At 45.7% G+C, this 20,000-nt stretch overlaps 1 protein-coding gene across 9 annotated transcripts in view; it reads right to left on the reverse strand.

Annotated features, from left to right (window-relative positions):
* LOC118510785 (protein sickie) overlaps window positions 1-20,000 on the reverse strand; it is a 292,680-nt gene that overhangs the window by 162,677 nt on the left and 110,003 nt on the right. For all 9 annotated transcript variants that reach the window (XM_036053072.1, XM_036053071.1, XM_036053070.1 and 6 more), the window contains one exon: window positions 18,035-18,205. In XM_036053072.1, the coding sequence (XP_035908965.1) occupies window positions 18,035-18,205 (171 nt within the window). The remainder of the gene's footprint in view (window positions 1-18,034; window positions 18,206-20,000) is intronic.

A 20,000-nucleotide genomic window follows, 5' to 3' on the forward strand; every position in this document is an offset into this window, starting at 1 on the left:
GGGTCAATTTTGGATAACGTTTCCCTATCATTTCTATTTCTTCCTAACATTTTTCGAATTTACATTTAAAATAAATTAATAAAAATATTTTGATAGTATAAGTAGCAAGGTCAGTCTGCCTCCAGCTTCCGTAGCGAGAGGATGCTTATCGCTTGGAAGCGCTCCTACGAGTTTTTTGTTAAAAGCAGATAGTGATAATTTCTCTCGAGTGCGATTGCGTAGCCCACGAGATTACGCGTAGCGTGCTAATCGTTGTTTACGTCTCTCTCCGACTTTCGCTCGGAGTTTGTACTATCGATCGAGCGGCGCTTAGCCCTGATCGACGTTTGTGTCTAGTGTTGTGAGTGTGTGCACCTGTAGATCGTTGCGATAAGCGAGCGTATCATCGCTGCGTTGTCGCATCGATCGACGTTGGTAGCCAGTGAGTGTGTGTAGTTGTGTGTGTGTTTATTTGTGCATCGTTTCCCACGGTGAGTTTTTTTCCCCCTCTTCCTAAACCTTCCGTTGTGTCCGGCTCTACCATGGGGGTAGAGCAGGAAGAGTCCGAGTCGGATCGGGATGTTGGGCCTTGTAGGGAGGTCAAACGCAAGCCAGGTCGCCCTAAGGCCGCCCCAGCCACGAAAAAAGTGGCCCTAGAAGAGAGGCCTTCAACATCGAAGGCCTCGAGCAGTGCCCCGCCGGCAAGCAATTCCCCGCTGACCCTTAACAGCGAGCCGCTATCGGAGCATCGAGCTCGTGCTTACCCGCCGTCATGGGAGGGTAAGCCGTTTGTTTTTTTCATGCCGCGATCAAAACAGCTCGATGTAAGGACGATCGCGGCACAGCTGTTTAAGAAATACCCGGGCGTTGCCGACGTGTTTCGGATGCGCCCGAACAAGATCAGGGTCACCGCAAAGGACCGGGCTCAAGCCAACGTCATTGCGGCTGATTCAGATTTTACGGAGCACTACCGGGTTTATATTCCCGGTAGTCTGGTTGAAGTGACCGGCGTAATCGAGGACTTCGATTATCCGGAGGAGGATATTTTGAACTTTGGGGTGGGTGCATTTCAAGCACCAGGTACCCAGGAGTTAAAGTGCTTGAGGTGAAGAAGCTATTCAAGCTTGACCCCTCTACAAAGGATGAAAAAAAATATGTTCCGACCTCCTCCCTCCGGATCACGTTTGAGGGAACGGTACTTCCGCAGGCCCTCATCCTAGAAGGCCTCCGGATACCCATCAACCGGCCATACGTGCCAAGGGTGGCCACCTGTTCGAAGTGCAGCCGGATTGGGCATGCCGATCCGTTTTGCACTCGCAAGATTTGCTGCGGTAAATGCAGAGGGGCGCATACTACTGAGGAATGCAAAGCGCCGTCCCAAAAATGCTCGCATTGTCGGGAGGAGTGGCATGAGGTAGCCTTGTGCCCTGTGTACCGGAAACTCCAGAAGGAGCAGACAAAAACTGTAGCCGAGCGGGCACGCGGCTCGTACAGCGATGCTCTCAAGGGAGCAAACGCAACAAACCCTTTTGCAGTTTTGGGTACAACTGCAAATGGCGAGCCTAGTCCGACTGCACCCGAACAGGTGCCACTGAGATCGGTAAAGACCACGAGAGTGCCTTATAAAAAGGTACAGCGGAAGGTCCTTAAAACAAAAAATAGACCTTTGGCACCACAGCGCCACGCTAAAGTTTCTTCCCCCGGTCCAAAACGTGACGCTGATCCCAAAACTCCCGCCCCCCAAATTGCCAGGAAGCAGCCCAAGAAGAAGCGATCTTCTCGGACTGAAGCCCCAGTGGAAAGCCTGGCTTTTCCGACGGAGCCCATGAGCTTCCCGAGAACTCCCACCCCGTCCCTGTCCGAGATCCTTGAGTCCCTTCTTTTGACCCTCAACCTCCCGCAGCATCTGCACATGATCGCAACTTGGGCCCTTCCTTTCCTAAAGGGGATGATCAAACAGTGGCTGGCTCAATGGCCATGCTTAAGTATGATGGTCCGCTTGGATGATTAATGGCTCCTACGGCTACTATCATACAGTGGAACTGTAGGAGTTTACTTGGCAAGCTAAACTCCTTTAAAGCATTAGTGGGCGAACACAACTGCGATGTGTTTGCCCTCTGTGAAACTTGGCTATCGGATGAAATTAAATTAACCTTCCCGGGATATAATATAATCCGTGAAGATCGCGTTACTAGGGGTGGAGGGGTACTGATTGGTGTTCGAAAGAGTCACACTTTCACCAGAATACACACCCCTAGACAAGAAATGATAGAAACTGTCGCAGTTAAGGCAAAACTGGGCGTTCTTCACGTGACAATTGCATCCATCTATATCCCCCCGATAGCCAATAATGAAAAAGAAAAAATTGAAAAGTTCAAAGAGGATCTTGGAAATTTAGCAGTGGTCTTGCCTGGACCGCTTTTGATCCTGGGAGACTTTAACTCTCATGGAATCGACTGGGGGTGCGAAAAGGATGACATTCGCACTCCTATCATCCGAGATTTCTGCGACAGATTTGGGTTTTCAATTCTTAACTCAGGAGAGGCAACTAGGATGCAGACACCTCTAAGTAGGGCGAGTGCACTGGACCTGTCTCTATGTCCATCAGCAATGGCCCTGGATTTTAGTTGGAAGGTGATCCAGGACCCTATCGGCAGTGACCACTTGCCGATAGAAATTTCCTACATCAAGGGAGGATGTCCAGTAGAAGGAATCCCCGTTAAATGTGACTTAACGAGGAACATCGACTGGACGAGATACGGCGAATTAATAGCCGCTTCGCTTTCACTTGACTTGGAAGATTTGTCTCCTGTCAAGGAGTACGAAAAACTTGTTTCAATTATAAACAAGTGCGCCCTTGAGGCCCAAACAAGGCGCTCCCACCAAGCAAGGACATTTAAAAAACCTCCCACTCCTTGGTGGGACAAGGATTGCCAAGCGGCTTTCACCAAGAAGCGTGAGGCATTTAAAGCCTTCCGGGACACGGGCTCGAGGTCCTTATATGAAAAATATAAAGGACTGGAGAGAACGTGCAAAAACCTGTTGAAGGCGAAGAAAAAGGGTTATTGGCGTAGATACGTCAATAATCTAAACCCCGCCACTTCACTTAATTCGCTTTGGAGAATGGCTAGAAGGATGCGAAACAGCAACAACATCAATGAGAGCGAAAGCTTTTCTGTCGAGTGGCTGTATGAATTTGCCCACAAGCTTTGTCCCGATTTCGTTCCTGCGCAAAGCTTTACACAACATGCGCCTGGTAGTGACCCTAGGATGGATTCACCGTTCACAATGGTAGAGCTGTCACTTGCTCTCCTATCAAGCAAAAATTCCTCCCCAGGTCTGGATCAGATTAGTAGCAAATTGCTTCAAAATCTGCCCGACATAGGGAGGAAACGTCTGTTACGCATCTTCAACAATATGTTGGAGGTCAACAGCGTTCCGCAAGAGTGGAGAGAAGTGAAAGTTGTCACTATCTTGAAGCCTGGCAAACCGCCATCAAGACACGATTCGTATCGGCCAATATCGTTACTGTCGTGTCTGAGGAAACTCCTTGAAAGGATGATTCTTTTTCGGTTAGAAGAATGGTTGGAATCGAACAACCTTCTCTCAAATACCCAGTTTGGTTTTCGTAAAGCCAGGGGTACTAATGACTGCTTAGCCCTTCTGGTTACAGAAATAGAGCTTGCTCGTGCACGCAAGCAGAACATGGGATCTATTTTCCTGGATATACAGGGGGCATTTGACTCAGTATCACCATACAAGCTGAGTCAAAAATTAGAAAATGTGGGGCTGGGTCCAAAGTTGAACAACTTTCTGTTCAACCTTTTGTCGGAGAAAGCTATGAGTTTCAACAATGGTCATGTGCAACTAAAGCGGACCAGTTTCCATGGACTAGCACAAGGGTCCTGCTTGAGCCCCCTGCTATATAACTTCTATGTCAGTGAAATAGATTCTTGCCTAGCTCCGAACTGCAGCATTAGACAATTAGCAGACGACGGCGTCATATCTTTTGCAAGCAGGGACGCCGCCGAAATCCAACTGGCTTTACAAACCACTTTGGACAACCTTGCCGAGTGGTCTGAAAACCTTGGTATCAAGTTCTCTGCAAAGAAAACTGAGATGGTAGTCTTTTCTCCTTTCAGCGACACGACGAAAAACAGGGAGAAAAGACTATTTGACCCGAAAATTGATGTCTTTTTGTACGGTGAAAAGATATCAACTACCGACAATTTTCGGTACCTTGGTGTTTGGTTCAATTCAAGGCTAAACTGGAGTACACACATCACCCATCTGGTGCAAAAATGCAGTAAAAGAATCAACTTTCTAAGGACAGTCACAGGATTCTGGTGGGGCGCACATCCATCAGACGTACTGCGACTGTATAAGACAACGGTACTATCCGTGTTGGAATATGGAAGCATATGCTTCCATTGGGCATCCAACACGCATATCCTCAAACTAGAGAGGCTACAGTATCGTTGTCTTAGACTCGTACTAGGGAGCATGAAATCCACACACAACATGTCCCTAGAAGTGATGACCGGAGTGATGCCGCTAAAACTTCGTTTTGAAATGCTGTCGCTTCGCCTTCTAGTCCGTTCTTCAGTATCAAATCCCTTGATCGAAGAAAATTTTAAAGCGCTTCTAGAGACAGGTTCTAAGAGCAAGATCTTGAAAGTCTACGAAGATTTTGTTGCCCTACAAGTGCATCCTAGCGCTCCACAGGCATTAAACCGTGCTGCCCTTCCTGAGACCTACAGTTCCCTTTTAACAACAGATTCCTCGTTGCACGAGGAAATTAAGACCATACCGAATGATCTTCGCCCGATGGTAGTTCCGGGCATTTTCAGGGATAAGTATGGCCATTTAGACCAAAGTAGCCAGTATTATACTGATGGATCATCCTCTAAGGAAGGCACCGGCTTCGGTGTTTTTAGTGAGTCCGCCGAAGCATTTTTCAAATTGCGGGAGCCGTGTAGTGTCTACACCGCAGAACTAGCCGCAATCTTGTACGCACTATTGATTATAGCAGCGAGACCTTCGGATCAGTACTTCATCTTCACAGATAGCCTTAGCGCTATCGAAGCACTACGATCCCCGAAGGCTGTTAAGAGTCAGGATTTCCTGGTCATTAAAATCATAGAATTGCTTGGCTCCATGTTCGACAAGGCGTTCAGGATTTCGCTAATTTGGGTACCTTCTCATTGTGGAATTCCCGGCAACGAGAAGGCAGACTCACTGGCCAAAACAGGCGTCCAACAAAGCGCATTTTACGACCGTCCAATCTCGGCCCGAGAGTTTCTTCGTCTACCACAGCAACTTTTCCTGTCTCGCTGGCAGAGCATGTGGGAGGCGGATGATCTCGGGCGATTCCTTTTCTCGATCTCTCCGCAAGTGTCCCTGCGGCCTTGGTTCGGTGGGCTCTCTGTAGACCGGGCGTTCATACGCATGATGTCTCGACTTATGTCGAATCATTTCGCGTTGAACGCTCATCTGCAGCGTATAACTCTGGCTCAGACGAAGGTGTGTGGCTGCGGTGACGGATTTCACGATGTGGATCACCTTCTGTGGTCCTGCGTGGAGTTTGAAACTGCAAGACCCTCCTTGTTAGGCGCAGTCGAGAGCATCGGCAGACGACCGGGTATAGAAATAAGGGAAGTGTTGGCGACTAGAGACCTCGCCTACATGAGGCTCATCTACCGATTCGCCAGAGACAACGGTCTCATCCTTTGATTCCGCATCCCTATTATCCTTCCAATCCACATCCGCCACTCCTTTTGTTATGTGTTGTGTTGTCTTTGTTGTAAATGTTTGACGTTGTGCAACGTGCGATCCGTTGACGGAGCAATTGCTTTCGAGGGCAATTTTCTTACTGCCGTTAAAAGGAGGCAGACCTGTGTTTTTTTTTGTCTGTAGTAGTGTGCTCCAAGTCAGTCCAGCTTTGGTACAGCGGGGTCGCCTGGGTTGGCGTTGGGCGCGGGAGTGGTCGGCGGGTACAGCCTCGTAAACAGTGGAGTCACTCCAGCTGTTGCGAGATGGAATCCGCCGATCGCTTTTGAGTTCGATGTTGACTTGGTCGATCACGGGCTGTGACATTGCTGGGCTGCTTGGAGAACATTGCACGCAGAAAAATTCATGTTTGTACTGTCCAAATAACTGTGCTTGTTTGTTTCAGTCCAGACCCACATCACACACTGCAATAGTCAACCGGAGCGAACCAACCCCCATCGAAACCATAGCCACAGCAATAGAACCGGACCAAAAAACCTACAACACACACACACCCACCCAATAGAAATGGACAACAACCACCCATCATCCGTCACAACCGAGCATGCCCGGGATATGGCAAATAACTAGGAGGAAATGCCTAGTTAATTTTGTTAATTGCTTTTTTTTTCGTGAATATAATTCACAGTCACCACATGCGGTGGTGACAATACGGCATCAGTCCGTAATAATTAATAAATAAATAAATAAATAAATAAGTAGCAAGGTCATCAAGATATTGATTAGTCCCGACATATTATTGTCTCTTTCATGAAGGAATTGAATTGTTCGCTTCATAAACTTCTTGCTCCCAGGGCGATCGAATATTGCCATTCACTTTTACAGCATCTCACACAGAAAAATGACTCCTGTCTTTCATATTATCTCGTATGCAATTACTCGTAAATAAGTTCATCAATTGCGAAGTCCTGCCGCCCAAACCAAGCATCAAAATTAATAAACCCAACCCCGATCACTTTCAATTCATCTCATCACAATAAGCACACAACAACAAAAAATCAATGCAAAAGATCGCAGCAGCCGTGAAACCACCACCACACCTCCATAAAAGCCACCTGTCGAAACCAGTTCGATCGATCGATTTACGAACCTCTTCAACAGCTTGTCGCTCCACTGGGCGGGCAGATCGGGTCAGGGGCAGCAGTAGCAGTAGCCGTGATAAATAACTGCATATTAATCATAAAAACGGTGTCATGCCTAGTGACAGCCAGCGCGGCTACCGTTTCGGGGTGAGTTTTGGGTTTGCGGTCACCTGATCAGCATAATAACACCGTCGCACTACCGTTAATATGAGATGGCTCGGTTCATGTCTTAATGTCAATTGGAATTAACTTTCATCACCAGGAGGACCATCTTTGGCACAACGGTCGATGTGTGCTGGTTCCGTTCTTGGCGGGCCATTAACTAGTTTCTAGTTTCTAGGTTTTGTCTACCACAACTACTGACATTGATTTTAACAGTTCGTCTGCCCGTTTCCGGTACCTAATGTCGGTGCTAATGGAATTGGGTTTTGCGGAAGTTTATTTAGGTTGCGTTACCTGGAGAGTGTGCAAACTTGTGGAGAATGTTTTAAGGCGCCTGTCCGGTATTGTTTCCAATTTTTCGTTGCAAAAGAAATAGGTCACTACGCTGGGGCTATTTACCGAGGAACCTGATCATTATAAGGTGGTTCTAGCAAGGTGGTCGCTCACGGGATCGCTTCAATACCACACGTCCGGTAAAGGTCTGGATCAAATTTCAACATGCTCGGAGCTTGTTTTGACATCGCCGTTGCACACACTGTCACCATGTTTTGCCATTTGCCGCCGCCGGCAGGTACCTCAATAAAACCCGGTATGTCAACAAATGGCTGAGCATTGTGGTCGTGTGCGTATCGAATGTCCCGGAGACAATGTGAGACGGTGTGAGAGACAAAAGGGATGAGACACGCAGTGATGTCCCGCGTAGCGAAGCTGTGACTCGCGGCGCAACTGGCTATGACATTTGCCTCCTTTTTTTGCGCGCGTTCCGTCATCTTGCGTGCTCTGAAGTATGCTGACGTTTGCTGATTGCAATCTTGCTCTCTAACCGGGTAACAAAGAAGCAGTTTAGGACTCAAGTTTCCGATCCACTTAGAACGGCCTCGGACAGGTGTCCGGCATTTGTGGCCGATTAGACTCGGTGGGTTGAGATGGTGCGCCAACACCGGGAGATGTGCGACCTCAGCAAATAAGGTTGCGAAGGAAGCGAATGATTTTAATAACATCGAAAGAGCTATTTGCACGGAAAGCCCTCACAGGATGCCGGTTACCTAAACAAAGATTATCAATTTTCACAATGCTCATTGCGGTCCGGCGTGGGAAACCTGCTGACTTCTGATGGGAAAATCCACGGGCTTGAGTGAGTTTGAAACACAATACGAAACGCAACTTTTGATTGCCTTTTCCACACACACACACACACACACACGAGCAACAAAAATAAAAACAGAAACTTAAACATCCTGAAGTTCTGACAAAAAACACAACCACAATTCTCCGCACGCAAATAAAGCGATTGAGCGTTTGTCGGGTTGGGTTTTTCATGGCGCAATATCCCGATGGTTAAATGCTTCAAGGATTTCTTTCTTTTTCCTGCTGTTTGCACATCTGCACCCAAATTTGGTTAGGTTGTGAAGCGCTTGCGATGCATAAACGGGCACATTTCGCTATCGAATGTCAGATCTAAAGTACACGCGAACGAGCTTTTGAAGCCTTCAGTCATTCCGGTCGGAGCAGTAAAAAATAATCGTCAGTTCTGTGTAGCTTTTTTTTTAGGAAAGTTGAGAGTTTTAAAGCTAAATCTCAACTTTAACATTTTGCACATGCTTAGAGCATCTTCTTGATAAAATAAGCAAGCTACGCCGCAAAGTATGCAATTCGCTTGACACAATGTCTTGAAAGTAAAATCCATCAGATAAAGGTGCCTTGTTAAGAGCTTATGGAGAAGAATGATTATTTTTGTCTGCTGGGAAAAGCGCACAGGCCATTGATTTGCTTAGAACGAGTTTTTCGTTTTAGCCCATCTGTGCCGATAGAAATGCAGACACACTCAAAAAAATCAATTGAATGGTTACAAGTTGCAGAAATTGTGGTTTGCTAACGAGATACCACAACAAGCATATGGCCTCTCTTTAATGTTCTGATAGAGAATGAAAGCAAAAAAAAATCAAGCAAAACCCCACATGTGGGACTGATGATTGCTTGAAAGTGCCGTTGAAACCCCAAACCAAAAAAAAAATCTATTTTTTTACATTTTGATTACTTCTTTGCCATTAAAAAAGTTAACATAAAAATTGCGACTACACACAATTGTCACCAGAAAGTGTGTGAGACACTCAACAGGAGCTATAAAGAGTGAGAGAATAATCTTCCCCTATGCCTCATGTGTCAGAACATTAAAGTAATGGCCACCAAAAAATGTGTAAAAATTCACGACCCATTTCCAACGCAACACTGCGTAACTGCTCCCATCTATTCTAATGTCATAATATTTTGCCAATAACCTAAGAACGCAAGCAACGTGTGCGATACCCAGGCGTAAGCTAGACGACCGGCAGCAACCTCTATCTCAACCTCTTCTAATTTTATGGGCGATCCTCATCCTCATCCTTGGGCCGAGCGAGAACAACATCACAGTTGATGGTTATTGTGTCGATTAAATTTCAAAAATTAAATCCACCTTCGTCGACCGGTGAGCGCTCTCTGAAGGTGTCTTGGTGTGTTGTAATTTATTCCCCAAAAACTCCCCCCCACCATTGGGAATAAGAGTGTTGCCTTTCCAACTTCATCGCTTTCAAGCGGATCAAAGCGACACAATTTAAGGGATGAAATCTTCATCGACCACGTTCAGCAGGCATGCGAGACTGCCGGCGGCGGTTGCGGTTTCGGAACGTTTAGTATGATTTATGCATCGCGCCGTCGCCGGGTCTTCGCGTCTGAGCGTCCCAGGTTGCGTTGGGTTAGGTCCATCTCGAAGTTGTTGCAGTTTGTGCGGAAGCTGATGGCCAAAGCACCGCAACTAATTGAGAAGGAAAAGGTTATTGCTACCGGTTATGGGTAGCTTGTAGCAACTGGTCACCGTCCACGAAGCGACCTCAGTAAGTGCAGCTTAATTCCCAGTCTAAAAAAGGCGCCGTCCAACTCGGTCCGAGAGTTGCTAGGTGCTTAAGAGCATTTTGTCATAAATTTTCTAGCCCGCTGGTCCTTCGTTGCACGAATCAGAGACCCAGGATTGAGATGCAATCGGGCTGGCATGCTGTTAAAGTGCAACTAAACGATGAGATGGATCGAGAAGTGAGAGCTGTCCTCCTTCTCTGGAAGGTTGGCGAAAATAGGACACAAGCACGGTTACATAAGGGACTATTTATAGTGATGGGAACGCTCAAGTACCCCGGAACCACATTGTCTTAATGGCTGCGAAGAGCGCGAAATTCTATCCGTCGTGTGGCAAGAACGCGCGTTTGCCAGAATAGCCCAAGCGGAAGTGCATGTGGAAGTTGGTAGTTTCCGTGGCGAGGAATTGAACCGTACTTCCAGAACCGTCCCGCCGTCGTCAGCAGTCTGCCATGCGGACTGAGTATCGATGGGATGAAAGTAGGTCACAAGAAATGAGGTCTTCGAGCGTGTGTTGATGCGTGCTCTGCTGAGAAGGTTGTTTTGGTACAAGAGTCATGCAAAACCGTACTGCTCACAGTTGCAGCTCTTTGCGGTATTGAAACAACATAAATCAATCGCCTAATGAACCGTCCGTCTGCGTTGTGTCGCGATCGACGATGGCGCCCGGTGACGGTGGCGAGATCATCGTCTAGCGCACGGGTCACGGAACTTTGCGATATTTGGGTGAATTGCGGGAGCTGCGGCCATCCCGAACCCAGAACCCGGCGGCACGAAATGACCCACACCCAGCTGTCACGTTGATGGCGGCGCTGACGACGACTGGGTGGTCAACGCGTGGCAAGCTTTATGAGACATATTTCATCGACCACCAAGCATAAATTGGCTATTTATAGAGAGGTACGAAGAGAAAACATGCGTTTTATATGATCGCCGGCTCGATGGTGTCCACCTGCGGGTTTGTCACTCTTCATTTGGCCCGGTGACGCGCGTTTCGGCGACGAAATATTGCCCTCGATATCACAAGCGTGACCATCACCACCACAGCCAGATATAGTCGCGTGTGTGTTTTAAATGACGTGGAATTTATACACAGATATTGGGAGGAATTTTGGAGACTCAGTTTGGTCGAAATTTATGTCCGCTATCGCGAGAAGAATTCGGGATCTTGGAAGTAGAGTCAAAATATGACACTCAGACATGACAACCGACTTGATCAGATAACTCTTCAACTTAACTCATCCAAGAATTCAAGCATTATTAGACACATAACTATGTGTACAAATTATGCTCTAAGATCCTAAGAGAACTTAATCTAGATTGCATGACCTAGAATATTAACTCTTCAACTTTATCTAGCTAGTGCTCTACTGAACTTGCAATATCCAACATCTCAGATCGTCATCAGAGACCTTGATTTTGAAATTATTCGAGTGGTCCAGATTCCGAAGGCGAATTTTTATGTCCTCAAGAATTTCTAGATATCGCTCCAATAAATGTCCAAACCACATAAAAGCTTGAAAGACCTTGTATTTTGCGATCGTGTTAGGTCTGCAACAAAGAGTTCTCCTATTCCCGATTCTCGTGTCTGGATTGGCATCTCCCCAAAGCAGTTAGTTTAATAGACCAGAGTCACGCAATTGTAAAGTGCGTCGTAATGGTTCCCAACCAAATAAAGAGTCGTGTTCGCAAACGCGACTCAGAAAAACGAACTTCCAATTAGTCCTCTGGGTTTCTAGTATGGTTTCAAAAGTGTTTGGGCCAGATGGAATCACACCATCGCAAAAAAAAACTCGGAGATCGTTTCTATCAAAAAAATAGACCTGGGATTGATTTTTCGCTACTTCATTCCACTCCTGTTCTGACTAGCGAGATAAAAAAAAACCCCAGACGATCGTTCTAGCCGATGGCGAGAAAGATCATTTCACGATCGCGGCCTCGACATAAAAATCCGGTACAAACTGCGTGGAGCGATCCCGGAAACGGTCACGCTAATCCATCCCGCCACCCGAAAACCGGATGCCTCTAATTTACGGTACTCTTCAACCCCCTCCGGTTCCACTGGATCGTTCAGAAGCAGCTGTACGCGTGCTGCTATCTATCGCCAGCTACCTCGACCTCTCTAGACCCTAACCCCATCAAACCGAACCGTACACCAAAAAAGCCAATGACCGCCAACACATAATGCCCGCGAGTGCAGTAAATTGCGTCGGTCGGACACGTATGCTTTCTAGCACAGAAATACGTTTCGAAAAATGGCATAAAATTGGTGGATGGCAGGAAAATAGCAATTATTGCCCTCCCCCACGCACACCCGCCCGAGCCACCGGAGCCATATGTTGTGCTATCACAGCCGTACAGCAAGACTGACTGACTGACTGGCTGGCTGGATTACGTTTATTTAATTGATCATCATTAATCTTTCCCTCTAAGCCTCTGTGTCAGCCATTTCCTCGCAACTGGAGGTCATATCGTACAACTGCTCAAACCGATGCAATGAGTTGTGTTAACAGCGTCAATAAAATGCATTTACTCATGGCCCATACGTGTATCGCAGCCGCCCGCGGAAATGTGGCCGGTGAAATGATTTGCATCGATGTTTTAGCGTTTGTGGCGCTACTTCAAGTTCATAAATCGCATCACGCACCCTACCGTACGATTGGCCGCACACAAAAACCACAATTATCCGCGTACCAACCACAATGGAAGGCAAATAATTACTATGGAGCTTACTGTGCGGGGCGAATAAGTTGCGATAAGATTGATCGTGTGCTCGGCAACAGGCGAACATGGATATGAGTACGTGCTCTGAATCATCAGCACTCTAGGTTCTAATGTCAGGGTTGTCTGTTGCCTATCGGAAATCAAATAAAGTAGCAGAAAATATAGCCGAGTAAGTGTTTGTTGGGATCAAAGTTTGGTTAAGTTCTATCTACTAGGTTTCTAGGCCTTTCTAGAAATGAGCATCAAATAGGTTTCTTAAATTTATGACCCCTATTTGAAGTTCTCCGTTAGTCATGCTTATTTATTTTCTCCTCCCAATCAATAACATTCTTTCAATAACACCAGGTTCTCTTTATCGGAAATAAATATATTCCACGCATATCTGTTAATCCCCGGATAAATACTGAATCCGTTGCATCATCTCCATTTTCTAGTCCAAGAACTCGTTCAGCGCACGTCATTCACCACCTCCTAGAGTTCCTCCCCATACAGAGCTGCATTTACGGTGTTGGAAGATCTCCACATTTGACCTAATTACGCGTTCCACAACCACCGGCCAACAACAAACTCCACCGCTTGGTGCAGTTAATTAAATCGCTCATCCGTCGGGCTACACTCCCCCGGAATTGGTAAGTGAATCCACTCGATCGCCCAACGTAATGCACTCACCATCGCTGCAGTCGGAGAATAGTTTATTACATGCAGTCGATGCTGAACTATGCCGAAAAGCGTGTGCCGACACAGGGCACTCAATTCCAGCACGGAGCGCTTCTGTTTTCACCGTTTTCCTAGTTTTCCCAAAAAAATCGGAACACATCTGGTTCGTGATATTAGCATGTGTTTACATACCAGCTCAACTCAAAAACCCGCCCCTAGTAAAAGAAAGCCAACCCAAGGAAGGTATCCACTTTGCTCCGGCGAAACACACGCGCGCACAGAAACAAAGGGTCTTACGTGTGTGTGTTGGGGCTAAAATCTTGTGCACCCCGAGCGAAACGAATTTATTGATTTAAATAGCTTCGCGTACGTTGGAATGAACAGCAATAACATAGAAAAAAAAAAAACAAAAAACATTGGGTGGCAAAATTGGGCAGGCGGCACGTAACAAAGTTTACCTCGGGTTTAGTTCGACTCCGTAGAAAACGATAAATAAAAAAAAAGTATGGAAACAGAAAACCGAAAGGCTTCTGATGCTTGTTTTTTTTTTTGTTGCTGATGTACCTTTTATGTTACGAGAAAAGGGATTTTTTGTGTGGAAGCTTTAAGGACGTATCACAATGGGTTCTGCTTTTGGGATGTTAGGTGCCAGAGTTTATAGATGTAAGGATTGAAGAGTTTATGTGAAAGTATTTTTACTTAAATAGAATGTTTATATTTCCTCATGATAATCATCAACTCATTAAAGTTAGATATGTCTTCAAATTGGAAAGTTTGCTAAATCAGGTTGTAAATTCCTGTTTAGAAACATATAAAAATAATCAATCCGTTTGAATTCGAGAAATCTAAAAAATCTTACAAAATATGCGTAGTGATTTATTAAGCGGATTTGTATTTCAAAATTTATAACTTCAGGCGCTTGTATTATCCATCCAATTCAGTTACTTAAAGAGCGAAGTAAATTTGGGAGGAATCATATTGTTTTTTTTTTTTAATCATGTAGGAATCATATTGCTAGTTCTAATACGAGACAGGTTTAAAGGCTTGAGTAGATTTATAAAATTTATGTTTATGTGAATAGTATATTAAGTCAGTTAATTTTGTTAGCAAAATATTTCTGTAGAATTTGATTAAGTTTGTACATCATTATTGTTAAGAGAGGTAAGAAAATGTGTTGTTCAAGTAAATTTCAATGACAAAAATATTTTATTAATACCGGAAAATACGGTAGGACCGGGGTTCAAATCCCAACTGGGCCATTACTACATAGTGAGGACTGACTATCGGACTATATGGTATCATTAAGTCTTGTAAGCAAAAAATGTCAGCTATGACCTTAAGAGGTCGTTAGACCATGAAAGAGGAAGAATTACTAGAAGAAAAAATTGTCAATAGAACTAATAAGCTATGCACAACGCATTAAAAAGCAAGCTAGACATTCTCATTGCATAACTCAAGGCGTCTTACTAAAATAAAAAAGGTCTTAATTTGAAAATTTTAATGCGTCCCTTCCTTGGATTAACAAAGAGCTTTTTAAACAAATTTTAAAAGATTGTGTGCGGTTGTCAAACGAACTTATCATGCAAGTACTAGTTCCTAGAATATCGTGCCAAACTCAACTATCAGCAGTGAAGTTGAACACCATTTTTTGCTCTTTTCGACTACGAATATGATGAAGTAAATAGTGGAACGTATCTTCCAGCCCAAAAGCTCACCACCTCGAAATAAATATCCTAGATTACGACCAGCAACATATTCTACCCTTTTGCCATACATTATCAAACTTTCCATACATTGTCTTGTGTCACGGTAAGCGACTAGCGAAACAGTGTACAACTTCACACCCACCAGAAAACCACATAAAACCTGCCCCCAAACAGGAACCACTAACAAGACGACTGATGTACATTCCGTTCACGATTGGTCGTAAATCAAATGCAATATTTTGAGGAACCTTAAGGCAAAATCTTCAACACGCGGGAGGAAAGACAATTTTGATTTTGTGGCATACAGTGTCGAATCATCATCAACGTCAGGTCCGCTTAGCGTCATCCGTCACCGGCCGCTTCTCTAGAATCGATGTCCAACTCACACCGCCGTCAAGAAACGAGAGCATCTCACACGTCTGCCCTTTTACAAACGCAAAAAGTGATCCTAAGGGTGTTCTGGTTGTACTTTCCATTTCGAGCTAGATTTAGCTCGTTCTCAGCTCGCTCTTGGGCCCGGTCTTACGGGCAGCCTGCGGTTCGCATGAATGAGCTCACTCACTTTCAATTACAGCGCAAGTGGATGCAAGTGTCCAATCGGCAATTTATGGCGTCTAGTCGCGAGAATCAGAACCGGGAGAGCACCGAGACGCGTGGCACGTGAAGTGTTCGCTGAGCTGAGGCGATTGCAGTGGATTATGTCTTTTGTCCGCGAGCTGATGACGCCACTGCTCACTGGTCGTCCTCTAACAATGGAGATGCGCTGCATTTCAATCATGCTAATGAGCATTGTTCTCGGTGCGGCGAAGGCGTCCTCCATCAAGAGCGTCACAGCTGCACTCGAGCTCAATATAGGAAACCCGCATATCGCCCAAAATTCAAAAACAACTCCTTCACTCCTTTAATCAAACATTTACGTGACCAGCGATCCCAATAAGCGTGCTCTGACACGCGGGCAACTAAACGATGGTGTCAGATTTTCTGTCTGGCAACATTTTACATCCGACCGAGAACGGGACCGAGAATGTCTGAGCCTCTTCTCGGCAAACTTCGAGAATTGTGATTTAATCAGCGCTCCATTGGGTTCAATATTGACTCGAGCTCTCGCAGGCTCCCAGTGCCCTCGATGAGAATGCCACCATAAATCATGATCCGATAGGAGGCTTTTTGAGCTTTGCCCGTACCCGACACACAATTGTTACCCGATAGCGTTCTAACGTTTCTGGATACCGCTCTCGACCGACTGCATCGGTACGTATGCACCACGACGCCTCCAACTGACAACGTTCACATGCAAACTCATCGTCCATTACGGTTCGCGCGCACAGCACGGCTTTCATCGACAACATTAATCGAAGACAAACGCAATCGCCGCCAGAGAACACGACGACGACGCCGTTGGACGGAAAAACAACTAACCCAACCACCCGCCGAGCGTTCTTGGGGCTCGTTCTTTGCATCGGGATTTTCGCAGCAGGATGGTCAACTCTCGGCAATTAAATAACCATGACGCACGACCATGCCGGGCCAGCGTCCGATAAAACCCCAAGCAAGCAACCGATGATGATAACCCGATAAAAACCGGACGGGAAAGTTGTGTTTCCGAAATGCCCGTTTCTGAATGCATGCGTGTGTGTATCCATTCTTTGGAAAAGATCTAAGAGGACCAGAGATCTAAAGCCCACGAAAGGGCAAACGCGCGCGCGCGCTCTTGCCAGGCTGCCCGTGTAATCGAATCGCATCTAGTTGCTTTTAGAGCGAATTATTTTCAATTTAGATAGAACGTTGATTAAATTGATGATTGTCCAGTTCCCAGGGAGCTAGGGTAAGCTTTCACAGCAAGAAAGTCGGTGCGCTTACCTCTGCGAGTCTCTCTAGGGGACTAGCAAAAGGGAATGCAATGATAGAGCAATTTTTCATCGACCATTTCTTCGCTTGTGGCATCAGTTGTCCGCGCCCGATGACCGTCGATGAACGATTGAACGCTAAGTGCTGGGCTAATGCTTTCAGCGCCAACCCTAGATCTCACTAGTGCTGCTTAATTCGGCTCGAAACGGTGAAACTCACCTGGGAGCATATCGAACGCAGGGAATGGGGTTGCAGATTCTTAAGGGGTTTAAGGATGGAGTGAATCGTCGTTCTTGGTTATTTTCGTTGACAGACGCATTAAAATGAGTATTTGGCGGTTATTTTGTACTGTGTATTGCATACCTTTAGGCGTTTTGCTGGACGAATGGACTGATTCCACAAACTATGGTCTTCGTCAAAAATGCTATTTTATTACATTACTTTTTATCGCAAATGCGCCTGAAAGTATGCAACCTTTCCAACGAGTGCGCCTAAATGTATGCAAAATGCTGTACAAAACCACTATTTTTTAAGGGCACATTTAAACCTTTTAAACACATTTAAACCATGCTGCAAGCAAGCCCAGAGAAGAACGGTATTTTTATGCAACAAATACTCTACAAATCCTTCAGTTCTATTCCGGAATGCAAAATATTACTCTTATCGGTGCATACAATGTACAAAACGAAGGCGCACAAACACGCATCAATTAATTATTCATAGAATAAAATAGTAAACACGTAACTGCAACTGCCCGAAGACTCTTCAGCAGTCGTAAAAGGGTATTGGCCCTCCAAAGAAGTTAAGCACATGTAATAGACCGAGTGGAAAAAGGAATCCAGGCGCCCGCGATTTGGTACGCGACGAATGCATTCGTCTTGACAGTCTTTCGCTCGCTCGCTCTCTCGCATACCGCGCACACGGAATCGTGTCCCAGCGTCGGAAAGTTGTTGTTGGGTGATGATTTATGGTGAACTGATTGTTATTAATAAGTATGATTTATGGTGGTAATTGATTTATCGCTCTTTCCGTCTTTCGTCAAGAGAGTTTTTCCTTGCCAGGCGAAGAAATACGAAAGGGATTTTTCAAATCGGATATGACACGAGCTTGTAAAAAAAAAACTGTAGAACTTACTCCCAACGGGAAGCGGCAAGAAATTCAAATTGAAGATAAGACAAATGCCCCTACAGTACTCACCATGTGTTGAGGAGTTTTTGGTTTCTTCACCAAATCAGGTACTTTGAAGGTGGTGACGGCTTCGATTACCTCGGCCAGCAGCAACCCATCGCGACAGTCGGCGGACAGGTCCGAAACCTTCCGTTTCGATTTCGCCCGCTCCAGATAATAGTTGGCCCAGTCGGTGTAGATCTGTGGAAATGAGGGGGGAAAAGGAAGAAAAGTGTTGAGCAAAGAAAGGTAACGAATGCGCATTAGTATTATGAAATTTATTCAACATCCAACGGGCTGGACAAATATGATAGTCGTTCGGCTTAGAAGGTTAGTCTTGTCGACATATGGTTCTGAACCGTTCAGGATGTACGTGAGAGACTCGTTGACCATTGCTGAGCATTGCCTGAAATGAAGATATCACGTGCCGAGAAAACAAGATGGCATCCAGAAAAAAGGACACTAAATTCCCTGGAGAAATCGTGGAGGAGTCTTTTACTGCACTGTAAGTCCTGTGTGCTCGTTGCCCTGAGAGGGGCCACGTTTGGGTTCTCTGCTTCTTCATGCAATATTTACGCTTTGATGCGTACATCTGCTTCTACGCTGAGCACTATCCTTTTGGCAATGATTTCTTCCAAAGCTGAAGTTACAGCAAGGCACCATTGGTAAACCGTTCAGTTGAAGTCAACTTGGCACGCGCCCACACGCCTGCTCAGTCTCGGTAGCTCACTCAAACAGCAAAGACAAATGGTGTCCAATAAAAGGAGGAAATTTTGGACCATAAATTTTAAATCACCCAAAAACTGTGCCTTACGGACTTCTGGAGCTGGCGGGAATAGAAGAGTACCAACTGAAGGAGATAAAAATGCATTCTTAGCCTTTACGAGTGGCTTAACAAGAAGAGTCAGCAGATTGTTGGGGTTTTTTGTTATTCCAGTCTCCCTTTTTTTCGGCTGTGCTGTCGACATTCGGACCAAAACTGCAGGCAAGCCGACATTAATCGGAATAGCAGTTCTTGCTGGTACAATTTGGCACTGCTAAGGAAGCTATTTGTATTATCCACTTTATCCGTTTCGCAACGTTTAATGTGTTCATTTGGAGCTGGTCGCATGAGAAACGCGAAACTAGAGCAGTAATAGCGCTAAATGGCGTTTGGCAAGTTTTTGAGCTCAGAACACTCAGCAAAATAAAATTGAGGTTAATGATGTGATCTATGCCAGCTGCCATTTGGCGGAAGTCCACCTTTTTCCCGCTTGCCCCTCTGGAAAAGTCTTTGATCAGACTAACTGACATGGGATTGTGTCACTTTTGAACTTCAGGTAACATCACCTTCTTATACGCCACTTCAAAGCTGAAGCCGTTCGAAAAATGGAAGATTTTCTTCTTTCATCACCCGGAGCAAATAAAGTGACGCGTTGGGTGAGAAAATAAATAAACTGCCAAATCACATCACCAATTCATCGTTGGCAATCAACATTGTGCCGTGTGCGACTCTGGTTGGTGGAGAGATCTCTAATGATGCATAAGCCTCCAGACACTAAGCCGTCAAGACAGCGAGCGATGCGGCATGTTTCATTTTCCCAATTAAAATCCCTCCGTGGTATCTTGGCTACTTCACAACCCCTGCACCATGACTTGAGGCGTCTCCGGATCTTTCTCGCAAACGAACTTCGATCACGCGCTTTACCACGCGCCATGAACCGATTATGTCGCACGAGCTGGAAAATCTCTTGATTTTCCCGCATTTCCAACCATTCTGAACGCACTTGAGCCAACATGCTGGTGAAACCGAAGCAGGGGGACGCTCACTTGGGGAAGGTGTCAGCAGCAGCAGCATAACTTCATAATGTTCTTTTCGTTTTGGTAATTTATCTTTTCTCGCTCGCTCGTGCCGCCGATGGTTTGTTTCCGCTTCAACGCCCGGTTCGCCGGCTGTGCCCGCGCGCTACAACAGCACGTCTCTTAAAAGATGATTATTTTTTATCTGCTCAACATA

The sequence above is a fragment of the Anopheles stephensi genome, chromosome 3 (assembly GCF_013141755.1).
Source record: "Anopheles stephensi strain Indian chromosome 3, UCI_ANSTEP_V1.0, whole genome shotgun sequence".
Classification (NCBI taxonomy): Eukaryota; Metazoa; Arthropoda; class Insecta; order Diptera; family Culicidae; genus Anopheles; species Anopheles stephensi.